The 12,954-nt window shown below is 43.9% G+C and overlaps 1 protein-coding gene across 1 annotated transcript; it reads left to right on the forward strand.

Annotated features, from left to right (window-relative positions):
• The first annotated feature begins 308 nt into the window (after positions 1-308).
• Positions 309-12,785, forward strand: surf2 (surfeit 2). The gene is made up of 6 exons (XM_059994217.1): positions 309-462; positions 5,793-5,944; positions 6,655-6,758; positions 7,808-7,987; positions 9,539-9,657; positions 11,173-12,785. The coding sequence occupies exons 1-6, from the start codon at positions 364-366 to the stop codon at positions 11,248-11,250; spliced, it is 732 nt and encodes a 243-aa protein (XP_059850200.1). The 5' UTR covers positions 309-363; the 3' UTR covers positions 11,251-12,785.
• The last annotated feature ends 169 nt before the right edge of the window (positions 12,786-12,954 follow it).

A 12,954-nucleotide genomic window follows, 5' to 3' on the forward strand; every position in this document is an offset into this window, starting at 1 on the left:
ATTTGAGTGAACTCGATAGGTTGCTGTGTGGGAGATAGGGCACTTTCACATTCGCCATATTACCGGAAGTTCTCTTTAGGTTCCTGTGTCTCCAATTACTTTATGCTCGAAACGGCTTCTAACGCTATGACAATGCAAGTTTTAAAACCTTTGTGAAATGAGGTGACGTTAAATATAGCTTTAATCCACGGGCAGTATCAAGATGGCTTTGAAATTCTGACTAAAAATCATATATTAAATCCTGGTTTTGCTGGTTCGGTGTCTCTTTAAGCCGGAAGTGACGCGATTGCATTTCCTCGTGGGCCTCGTGTTTGACCCGGAAATTAAGTTACGTTCAGTTCTAATAGTGTTGGCTTTGCGAAAATGGAGCAGCTGTCCGACTGGAGTTCGAGTTCGGAGTCCTCGGACCTCACCGCCTTCCTGCAGCGACATCCAGCCCTGCAGCCGTGCGGTAACAACCGGGTGAGTGGAGGCATGTTTACATACCCAGATCTCTAAAGCCCCTTGCCCCTCACTCCACAGGGATAAACCTTCCCTTCTCCAGCTCTGTATCACTTTCGCCAATCACCTTTCCAGCTCTCCGCTTCATCCCACCCCCTCCGGTCTTCTTCTATCATTTCGCATCCCCCCCCCCCCCCCACTTTCAAATCTCTTACTATCTTTCCTTTCAGTTAGTGCTGACGAAGGGTCTCGGCCCGAAACGTCGACAGTGCTTCTCCTTATAGATGCTGCCTGGCCTGCTGTGTTCCACCAGCATTTTGTGTGTGTTGTTGTTAGAATTTCCAGCATCTGCAGATTTCCTCTTGTTTAATCTTCTTTAACGTTGGGGAAGGACGTTTGGGAATAAATACTTGGTCTTCGGAGCTATTAGCCATCGTCCCGGCTATTATAGATAAATATCCGGTCTCACAGTTAAACCCCCCTGCTTTGGCTCCTGATAGTAGTAATTCCTGACGTTGAATGCTGTTATATTGTTGGTTTGTGTCGAATATGTAATTTAATTTGTGTAGTGTTTGTCTTCTATTATTTGTTAATTTATTTGTGGTAATATTACTTTGTTATGTGTGTGAGTTATATGTACTGTGTTGTGCACTTTGGTCCAGAGGAATGTTTCGTTTGGCAGTGTACAGCGTATGGTTGAATGATAATAAACTGAACTTCATCCTATATTTATACGTACGTTTCAGATAAAAATACGGTATGCCCTTGGTGATACTCTCCCGCTGTTTGTTTTGCTACTTCATCTGTCACTCCATCAGTCTCTAAAAGTCCTGGCAGCTATCAGAAACACAAGGGATTCTGTACTTGTTGGAAATCCAGTGACACGTACAAAATGCTGCAGAAACTTGGCAAGCAGCATCACTGGAGAAGGATGAAGAGCTGACAGTTCACAGCTGGAGCCTTCGTCAGATATTCAAGTCGGGTCACTTTTTATTGTCATTTCAACCATAAACTGTTGGTACAGTATGCAGTAAAAATGAAACAACGTTCCTCCAGGACCCTGGTGCTACATGAAACAACACAAAACTACACTAGATTATGTGAGACAACTCGAGGCTACGCTATGTAAAACAACACAAAAACTACACTAGACCACAGACCTGCACAAGACTACATAAAGTGCACAAAACACTGCAGGACAGCACAATAGTTAATCACCAAAACAATAGGCACAGTAGAGGACAAATTACAATATAATAAGTGATGTAGATGTCAGTCTAGACTCTGGGTATTGAGGAGTTTGATGGCTTGGGGGATGATACTGTTACACAGTCTGGTCATGAGAGCCTGAATGCTTCGGTACCTTTTGCCAGATGGCAGAAGGGTTTGTGTGAGGGGTGCGTGGGGTTCTTCACAATGCTGTTTGTGGGTGCAGCGTGTGGTGTAAATGTCTGTAATAGCAGTAAGAGAGACCCCGATGGTCTTCTCAGCTGACCTCACTATCCACTGCAGGGTTTTGCGATCAGAGATGGTGCAATTCCCAAACCAGGCAGTGATGCAGCTGCTCAGGATGCTCTCGGTACATCCTCTGTAGAATGAGGATGGGGGGGGGGTGTGGGAGATGGACTTTTCTCAGCCTTTGCAGAATGTAGAGACACTGCTGGGCTTTCTTGGCTATGGAGCTGGTGTTGAGGGACCAGGTGAGATTCTCCACCAGGTGAACACCAAGAAATTTGGTGCTCTTAATGATCTAAACAGAGGAGCTGTCAATGTTCAGAGAGTGGTCGCTCCGTGCTCTCCTGAAGTCAACAATCATCTCTTTTGTTCACATTCAGAGACAGGTTGTTGGCTCTGCACCAGTCCGTTAGCCACTGCATCTCCTCTCTGTAAGCTGACTCGTCGTTCTTGCTGATGAGACCCACCACGGTCGTGTCATTGGTGAACTTGATGATGTGGTTCGAGCTGTGTGTTGCAGCACAGTTATGGGTCAGCAGAGTGAACAGCAGTGGACTGAGCACACAGCCCTGGGGGGACCCGTGCTCAGTGTAATGGTGTTGGAGATGCTGCTCCCAATCCAGACTGACTGAAATCTCCCAGTCAGGAAGTCTAGTATCCAGTTGCAGAGGGAGGTGTCAGGCCCAGTAGTTTCAGCTTTCCAATCAGGTGCTGAGGAATGATTGTGTTGAATGCTGAACTGAAGTCTATGAACAGCATTTGAACGTACGTGTCTTTTTTGTCCAGATGGGTTAGGGCCAGGTGGAGGGTGGTGGCAATGGCGTCATCTGTTGAGCGGTTGGGACGGTACGTGAACTGCAGGGTGAGGGGGGCAGCAGGGTTTTGATGTGCCTCATGACGAGCCTCTCGAAACACTTCATGATGGATGTGTGTGCAACAGGACGGTAGTCATTGAGGCAGGACACTGAAGACTTCTTCGGCACGGGGACGTTGGTGGCGGCCTTGAAGCACGATGGAACGATGGTGCTGCTCAGGGAGATGTTGAAGATGTCAGTGAGAACATCTGCTAGCTGGTCTGCATACCCTCTAAGCACTCTACCAGCAATATTGTTTGGTCCAGCAGCCTTCTGTGGGTTGACCCTGCATAGAGTTCCTCACATTGGCCACGGTAAGACACAGCACCTGGTCGTTGGGAAGAGGAGTCCACCACGTCATTTCCCGCCTCAGAACGCGTGTGGAAGTTGTTCTATGCATCTGGCAGGGAGGCATCACCAACACAGGCAGGTGATGTTGTCCTGTAGTTCATGTCCTGAAGATACATGTCACTGCATAGGGCAACTCATTCCATTCATGGTAACCCCTGGAAGAGCCGACCTGCTTATCTCATTCCATTACATTTACATCAGTCCAGCACTTTTCTTGAAACAACTGTCTGTTACCTTTTGAAAGCTGCTTTGAATCAGTACCGAGCACTTTATTGGCAATGTTTACCAAATCCTTGGTTTTCCTACTATTTCTGTTATTTATTTCATTTCGAGATATATCGGGGAATAGGCCATTCCGGCCCTTCCTCACAAGCCTTGACAACCCCAAGTTTAATCTTAGCCTAGTCACGGGACGATTTACAATGACCTACTGACCAGTACGTCTCGGGACTGTGGGAGGGAACCAGAGCACCCAGAGGAAACCCCCACATTCCCCAGGGAGAATGTACAAACTGTATAGCGGGTGCTCTGAACTCCCAGCATTCCGAACTGTAATGGTGTTTGTTGAGCAAACCACCATGCCACGCCACACCCATTATGGTAAAAGTGACAATTCAGCCGCTGGATATTTGTAAAAAGGCAAATAAATTCACTAATGCACCCTTGGAACGAGAAGTCTTTTACCCGAGTGTGACTCCATTCTGTAAGCCAACTTGTGGCTTCTTTACAAGCCTCAGTAAAAGGGAATTCAACTTTTAATGCAGGAGTGTTATTAAAACGTCTTATTACTTCATAGTTATAAAAGAAGATGACACACTCAAAATATTAGGACAGTGTCTCAAAGGTTGGTAAAAGAGGTTTAAAAGGGGCTGGCCGGCGGTGTAGTGGCATCAGCGCTGGACTTCGGGGTAGATGGGCTTGAGCTCAAATCCGGCCGGCTCCTAACCTGGACAGCAGCAGTATCCGTGCAGGGGAGAGGCCTGGCCCAACTTATCCGCGGATTCCGCATGCATGAATTCAACCAACCAAATCGCGGAAACCTGGAAGTGCTCTTCCAGCAATTGTTGTTCGAGGACGTACAGACCTTTTTTCTTGTCATTATTCACTAAACAGTGCAGTATAACAACCATTTTACATAGCATTTACATTGTGTTAGGTGTTACAAGTAATCTAGAGATGATTTAAAGTATACAGGAGGATGTGCGTGGGTTATCGTGCATCGGGATTGAAAAAAAATTGGAAGTTCTGTTACTAAGTAAGTCGGAACAGGTACATCTGGTATTATTTAGCATCAGTTAGTCAAACATTTGTCTTAGTATATAGTATATATTTGACCTTTCTATGCATATAAAACACTTAAGAACGTATGTTTCAGCGCTGGGCTCGGGAATGGAAGTTCTTGGGACTCAGGACAGATCGCTCCCGAGTGCGCTCTCCACCATGCCGGGTTGATGTGGAGGATCAAAAACTCAAAATCCCAAAACCCAATAATTAAACCACTGTGTTGCTTAGTAATAATTGTAGCTTTCATTGGGGCAGAGCCTTTCTCACTTCATCCTTTAAAATTGTTCTGATCGTTGACTGACGTAGGCTAACGCTTTTCCAATGATTGATGGCGTTTCACCTCTTTCTGATCATTTTATTATTTCCATTTTATTTTCAATCGTGATTATTTTCATGAACAGAAACACTGTGCATTCAGAGCTCTGGCACCAATGTTCACCACACTGAGACGGGTTAAATAAGGTCTGGGGTTCCACTGGGTCCTAAGGTCAACTGCATTTAGACAGGTTGAATAAGGGACTTGAGCATCTGCTCAAGTTTGGTATCCGCGAGGGGTCCTGGAACCAATCCTCTGCGGATAAGGAGGGCAGACTGTACTTCCATCTCTTGCCAGGAAAACCCCATGGGCAACTACGATATCCATAGGTTACTATGAGACGACTCAATGGCACTCAACAAAGAAGTTTTAAAAAACTCCGTAGAAGGAAGGCTCTCCAGGCTGGTGGAGAGGAGGCTTGTTGGCAACTGGAAGCATATTAAGTCAGAATTAAATCCAAGGATGAAGAAAAAGTGAGAAATGAAGGTTATTAGAAAGGGGGATTTTGAGGATTTAAAGAACTGTTAAAATTGTTGATTTACCAAGAGTCTTAGCGAACACCAGAGTGCTGGATTAAAAGTATTGATAAAATAAAGGAATGCTGGCTTAGGAGTTCATTGGAATAATTACAAAAATACTGGTGGGACTCAGCAATAGTTACTGATGTAAAATGGGTTGGAACTTGCTGTACATAATGAGAAATGAACCACGACCTCATTGGTTCTCCAGGACGCTCTAGTCCTCCCACTGGGATCTAGATGAGAGGTTCGTGCAGCGAAGTGCTGGGATTGTGGAGTAGAGTCATCTTTGCAAACTGCGCACAGAAAAATCGCAGCCATTGTGCATTTTGATTTCGAGAGATGTCTTGGTTCAGTTTATTAGAGAACCATCTTTGCTCTCCCATGTATCTGAGCAGATGATGGTCCTATGATAATGCTGCCAGGATTGCAAACCTCCAGAGAAGGGGGTCAAGATGCTAACAGACCCAAGTTAGCTTTAAATTTAAATAGTCACTAAATTTAAATAGAGTCACAAAAATAGTTGGTGTAAACTATGGATTGTAAATGTGTGTGTTTCTGCTGCCTTTTAAGGTGAAATGTTCCCTGACCGGGCATGAATTGCCATACCGATTGGCTGATTTACAGGCCTACACGAAGGGAAAGAAATACCAGCGTCTGATGATGAAAGAGCCATTTGACTACAGTCAATTCGAGCCACACATCGTGCCCAGCACGAAAAATCCGTAAGTGCAAGAATTTTGTGTTCATCTGATTGCATGTTTAGGGCAACCAAGCTTTACACAACACCTGTTGGACTGTTGCTGTTCCTCGCTGGGTCAGGCATCAACCCTGCCGTTTCTTCAGTACTTTTACGATTATTTTTTTGAACAAGCGCAGCACAGGATGGAAAGCGCTTAAGGAACCGGCTGGATTCAAACCCGGGACCACTCGCCTCGAAGTCTGGTGCGGGTACCACTAAACCACCAGCCGGCTAAAAGCATGGACTGAATATAGAACAAATCTCTGAGCTGACCCAGCAAACACTTGGAAGTTTGAAGTCCCACAACTCTAGACTTTTATTTCTAGTGTGGTATAGATGGAGTGCTGCATTAATAGAGGTGATGTCTCTCAAACTGTGAGTGTAAAGAAACCTGAGGCAATTTTTATCCCTTGACCAAAGTCAATATTTAGTGGTTTATTTAATTATTCTAGTGCAGTGGTTCACAACCTTTTTTTACGCTATGGGACATTACTGTTAACTGAGGGATCTGTGGACCCCAGGTTGGGAACTCTGCTGTACTGGAACCATGCTGGTCAGAGATTGCCTGCCTGCAATTTTAAATGACTGAACATGATAGTTCTTCATTGGCTTTTTAGCACTTGGAGCACGTGGGGATTATCGGTGATTCCAGGCTAATATCCTTTAGCTTTCACTGTGCTTCTTTTTCCTCAGACTGCAGCTGTTCTGCAAGTTAACAATCCGCCACATTAACAAGATTCCACAACACGTCCTCCGGCACGTGAACGGGAAACGGTATCAGAAAGCACTGCAGAAATGTGAGTCAGCCGTGCGAAACAGACTGGGGGACACGGGGAGGAGAAGGCACACGAGCTGAATAACTTTAAAGATTCAATAATTATAAACTGCTAAGTGCATTTCAATTTCCACAATTGAACTATTCTGCAATTCAGTCCGAAGTAACTGTCGTCCAATATAAACTTTGCTACCATACTTGTGATCCACTTCAGAACTTATTTCCAAATATAATACATTTAACAGCACCCCCCCCCCCCTATCCTTTCTCCCAGACTTTTGGTTCGATTCCTGTCTGTAACATTATCTCAGATATACGAGGGGTGATTGGTAAGTTTGTGGCCTAAGGTAGAAGGAGTCAAATTTAGAAAACCTGGCACATTTATTTTTCAACATAGTCCCCTCCTACATTTACACACTTAGTCCAGCGGTCATGGAGCATACGGATCCCTTCTTTGTAGAAGTGATCCACAGCGGGGTGATTGATAAGTTTCTGGCCTAAGGTAGAAGGAGATGAGTTATACAGCTCTCATTACATGCACGTGCAGTTCAACTCTTTGAGTGATTATGCAGAAAGTTTGAAGTTAATAGGCCACAAACTTATCAATGAACCCTGCTATGGACCATTTCTGGAGGTCCAAGATGCCAACTTCACAAAGAAGGGATCTGTATGTTCCACAACCACTGGACTAAGTGTGGAAATGTGCTAGGTTTTCTAAAATTGACGACTCCTATCTTAGGCCACGAACTTATCAATCACCCCCATACAATTGCAAGTTTGTGAACCTTTTGCAAGTACCTGGTTTTCTGCATTAATTTTCTTGCCACTGTATATTTTGGTGGTTAGTATCATCAGGGCACTTGCTGAATCTTTGTGGCCAGTATTGCTTTTTGCTTAATGCATTACGGGCAGTAGTGGTACTTGTAACTAAATAAACATCCTCTCAACAATTTTAATCCTTGGGCTGGATCCCAGCTAGTAACTGGTTCCTCGGGAGAGCCTTGTTTACAGGTCTGTTCTACTCCAGGGGCTAGTCTTGACCTGGTGCCTTGTTCCTGTACCCATGTCCAGATGAGGAGTCTGTAGCTCTTGGGGTCCCCTACGTCCCAGCGTCTCTATCCCAAAAGAAAAATCGGACTCGAGAGTCTGGTAAGGAATCTCGCCCCAAATCGAAGGAGTTCTGGGAGCCTAGTGAGAGTGCAGGGAGCGAGAGTGACGACTCGGATGACAGCTTGAGCGATCTGTACCCAGGTGAGTATATGCTGACTTTGAGGGTGCCGCCTTTAATCTGAATTTCACTGTTGATCAAGCCATGTGGCATTTGTTAATGAAGAAGGCTGATGGAAGCTGACCCTGTGGTGAGAATCATCCATGCCAACAAAGCTGCCTGTCTGTGCCAGTCCCATGTGTCTGTTGGGCCATACCCCCCCCCCCCCTTAAACTTCACCCATCTACCTAGCGATTTAGTCTTTTAAACTTGTTCTACCTTCTTAAGGCTGTTCTTTTCATTTATCTACTGGCCTCTCGTGAAAAGGGTGCCACCAGGAGCCTTTGTAAATCTCCCGCTCACCTTAAACCCTCTCCCTCTAGTGATTTTTTTAATGCCTTTACACGGTCAGTACTTGTCTGCCTATACTCTTGGGGGGAGTGAGCGGGTGGATTAGTGCCAGCCTCAAGCCCTCCTGTCCAGGTCACTCCATTATAGATCTTGTGACCCTTTTTAAAAGTCTATCTGGTTAGCCATTTCCCCATTCTTGCTAGCATGGACTTGAAAGCTTCTCAAGTCCCTGTCCCACTTAAAATTCCCAGCAGTGAATTCCTGTTCAGAATAAATCACTGCAGTCAGAAGTTTGCTCCTTATCCTCCCTTCCTGTAAAGAGCATTGCAGCCAATGGGATCTTTCCATGTAAATCATAACTCTTACTGAATGCTTTATTGGGTAAATACACACTCCACTATGGTACTGATCTCCCCTGACGATTCTTTGCCTTAATGTCATTCAGTTAACTATGCCCTGGTAACTTGTGACTGAACCATAGAACATTAGAGCACAGAACAGGCCTTTTGGCCCTTCTTGGCTGTGCTGAACCATTTTTCTGCCTGGTCCCACTGACCTGCATCTGGACCATATCCCTCCATACACCTCTCATCCATGTACCTGTCCAAGTTTTTCTAAAATGTTAAAAGTGAGCCTGCATTCACCACTTCAACTGGCAGCTCATTCCACACTCCCACCACTCTGTGTGAAGAAGCTCCCCCTAATGTTCCCTTTAAACATTTCCCCCTTCACCCTTAACCCATGTCTTCTGGTATTTTTTCTCCCTTAGCATCAGTGGAAAAAGCCTGCTTGCATTCACTCTATCTAAACCCATCATAATTTTATATACCTCTTTCAAATCTCCCCTCATTCTTCTACGCTCTAAGGAATAAAGTCCTAACCTGTTCAACCTTTCTCTCTAACTCAGTTGCTCAAGTTTACCGGTAACATCCTTGTAAACCTTCTCTGCACTCTTTCAATCTTATTGATATCCTTCCTGTAATTAGGTGACCAAAATGCCACACAATACTCCAAATTCAGTCTCACCAATGCCTTATACAACCTCACCATAACATTCCAACTCTTATACTCAATATGGATAATCCCCAGTACAATGACCAAGTAACCCCTCCCATCATCAGTGCCTCTCTGTTAATCCAGCTCTTTTACTCCCTTGCTACTCCTCCCTGACTACCCATCTCTACTGGCATTATTCATGAGTGAGCCCCCAACGGGCTGTCTAACAATTCAATTTTGCCTTTCAGAGCACTTGTTTAGCAGGCAGGAAGCAGCAGGGGAAAAGGCTAAAATGAATGAACATATCCCAGATGAGCAAGATGATGAGATGGAGGTCGTGGCACCATTGCCAAGGAAGCGGAAAAATGTAAGCATTGTAAACTGTTCACCAAGAGTAAACTATTCAACTTCTGAGTTCTTTGGTACTAGAAACACAGAAAACCTACAGCACAGTACTGGCCCTTCAGCCCACAATGCTGTGCTGAACACATATGTACTTTAGAAATTACCTAGGGTTAATTCATAGCCCTCTATTTTTCTAAGCTCCATGTACCTGCCCAGGAGTCTCATAAAAGACCCATCGTATCCACATCCACCACCGTCGCTTGCAACCCATTCCACTTACTCACCACTCTCTGCGGAAAAACTTACCCGACATCTCCTGTGTACCTACTTCCAAGCACCTTAAAACTCTGCCCTCTCGTCTTAGCCATTTTGGGTACCGTTGGGATCACTGGGCCTCTTTAGCTTGTTGGGAAACACAATCAGATCATGTTTGATCTCCATCTTCTCCTGCCCTGATTAATCATTCCACTCACCAGTTTTGAGATTTTCAATTGATCCTCTAATTGTTATTATATAATAATTGTTATATCATATAATATAAAATTATTATTTATACAGGGATGGGGCCCTGATTTTAATAGTTATGTGTTGACTATGTTCTGACATTTCCAATCAGTTTAGTTTTTGACCCTTTTTGTATTCTTCATTCACATTTTAATCTGAAACCTCTCAATTAGATCACCTGCCATCCTTGACACTTGAGGAATTACAAGATGAACTTGTATACTTGTCCTGATGCAATTATTTTGGATTATAGCAGTCTGCCTCCTTTCCTATCGCAAACATTCCTTTCCTGCAATGCACCACCCAAGAACTGACGGTATTACTCTAAATGGGGCTCAACCAGATTTCACTGCTAAATAGCTAGTGATTTCTGTACTTCTCAATTCTTTGTCTTAATAGAGAACTTGGTCTGGAACAGCTTGAAAGTAGCAACCTCTGATATGAATTGTTTTGGCTTGTGTGAGTTAGCCCAATTTTAGTGAGGGATTTGCATTTCTGCACAGTGGCCACTTTGGCCTATACCTAATAAAAGTCACCATTGAGTGCATGTTCATGGTTCAACACATTGTACATTGAGATACTCTTCAGCACATCTGTGTAACGTGGTTATTTGCGTTATTACCTTCCTGTCAGCTTGAACCAATCTGGCTGTTTCCCTCACCATTCTCTGTAAACTCCAGACTGTTGTGTATGAAAATCCTAGATCAGCAGTTTCAGAGATACTCAAACAACCGGCAATCACTCCACAAAGTATATCCCCTTTCATAATTTCAAAAGATCCAAGGAGAGTTTTAAGTATTGTCACTTACCATAATATCTCAATGGGTTCATCTTTGTGTTACCCAAACCAGTCCTGTTCCCCAGTCCAGTGCACCTCAAATTTCAATGAGAGGATGTGGAAGAATTAATGGATAACGGACCTCCAGGTGCAGAAAAGCTTGAGGTGCCGAATAACCTCCTGTGATGAATTTTTTTGCAGTAGAAATTATTACTTATTACACCATTGTTTCTCCTCCTCATCTCTTTTATACAGACAGAAGAGAATCATTTTATTAAGAAGAAATTAAAGAAAGGACTTACTGGAAAATCTAGTAACAGCATGAAGTTTTAGAAAAGAAAGCTGGAAAATGGAACTGATTCTGGAAGAGAACATTTTCTGTGTGTTTGCTGCTATGCAGGATATATGCTCACTGTACAGTTTTTGTAAAGTAAAACAGATCTGATAAATGCAAAGGCTGCGCTTTCTCTTCCTCCACGTGGTCTTCGGACGGCTGTGGAAAAATGTTATTCCTCCTGTTTGCAACAATGCTGAATTTCACTGGGATGTTGATGGGGGTTACCATGGTATCAGGCCAGTAAGCCCAGTGGTTCAAATGGAACTGCTGACATTGCGGAATTTAAATTCAGTCAATATAAGCAGAGATGTAAAGAAATGGTACTATTGATTGTGAAAATTGGATATACCCACAAAAACCTATAATTCTCCAAGTAACTTGGGTAACCTCTTGGAAAGGTCACTGAGCTGGACATTTCCCATGACAGAGTCAGTATGTTTACAGTAGTTAGGGTGATGATTCTGGTTCTGCTCAATCAGGATAAAGAGAGAAGGATCATCAGTTCATTGCTGCCCTAGTCCTTCTGGCTGGTGTGGAAGCTGCTATCCAGGAATACTGAATTGATTCAGTACTACACAGCAATTCATTTGGAAATAAAACTGCACATGTCAACAATATGAAGGGTGGGGAAAGGAATCAAAGCTTTTATTTCAACAGCTAAAACTTGACATTACAATTTCTGAAGGTTCCTGACCTTTTGTAGCTCTTATTGCCCCTGGGGCAGGGGCAGGAGCAGACTGTATGACAGAGCGCACATCAGCACCAAGGAATTTGTACTTGATGCGTAAAAACATACCACAGTACTGTGTGAAGGTTCTCCAGCTGAATGTAGTTTCGCCTCCCCTTCCCCACCCAGTCAGGCACGTTGACTAATACTGACAATTTACTCCACAGTGTCTTGAGCAAGAGTCCATCCTTATTGCTGTATTATATAAATAATTTGTCTCCACTCCCACATCCTGCCAAGGACCTCCAGTCCCAAAGCTAGTGTCGAGTGAAAATGAACTGCGTCCTAAATTGCTATATGAACATACAAGGCTTTATATCGAAGACTAACCTACACAATGATACTGTGATATCCTCAAACTTCTATGGGGCCACCTATCAACTGGCTTCTCTTGCTGCTTCCCCCACAGCTCACTTGTAGAAACCAAAACTCAAGCTAAAAGAGATGTGGTTAAAGTAACATCTTGGACTGCAAGACCAAGACTTGCCCTTTGGGAATTGGTGTATAGGTTCCACATATTCATCCAATTCACAAATCATTGATTGACAGTGTAGGCAATGTAGATGTTCTTTGTTAACATGATCAGGCTTCATTTCGCAATTCACCTCTTTTACAGTGGCTACTGAAACTTGATATTACCTTTCTTCAGAAGGGCATTGTCTACTTTGGAATGTGGGTGTTGTGGGCATGGGCTATCACTTGGAATCTCAAACAAGGGAGCCATTTTCCTTGCGTGACTGCAGAGGATGACAGCAGGATTTTCAACAATGAAGATGGACTGAAGTACATTAATCAGTGCACACATTAACATAATTACTGTTATAAAATCAAGCTGAACATGCATGTAACCTTTTTGGCATAGACCACCAGGTGGTGAAATGAATCCTGGCAATGGGACCCTCAAGTTTTCATCAGCTTCCATTATTTATCTCAACACAGGCCAGATGGACAGAACTGTCAACGTTCGCGAACT

The sequence above is a fragment of the Hypanus sabinus genome, chromosome 18, assembly GCF_030144855.1.
Source record: "Hypanus sabinus isolate sHypSab1 chromosome 18, sHypSab1.hap1, whole genome shotgun sequence".
In the NCBI taxonomy this organism is placed as follows: domain Eukaryota; kingdom Metazoa; phylum Chordata; class Chondrichthyes; order Myliobatiformes; family Dasyatidae; genus Hypanus; species Hypanus sabinus.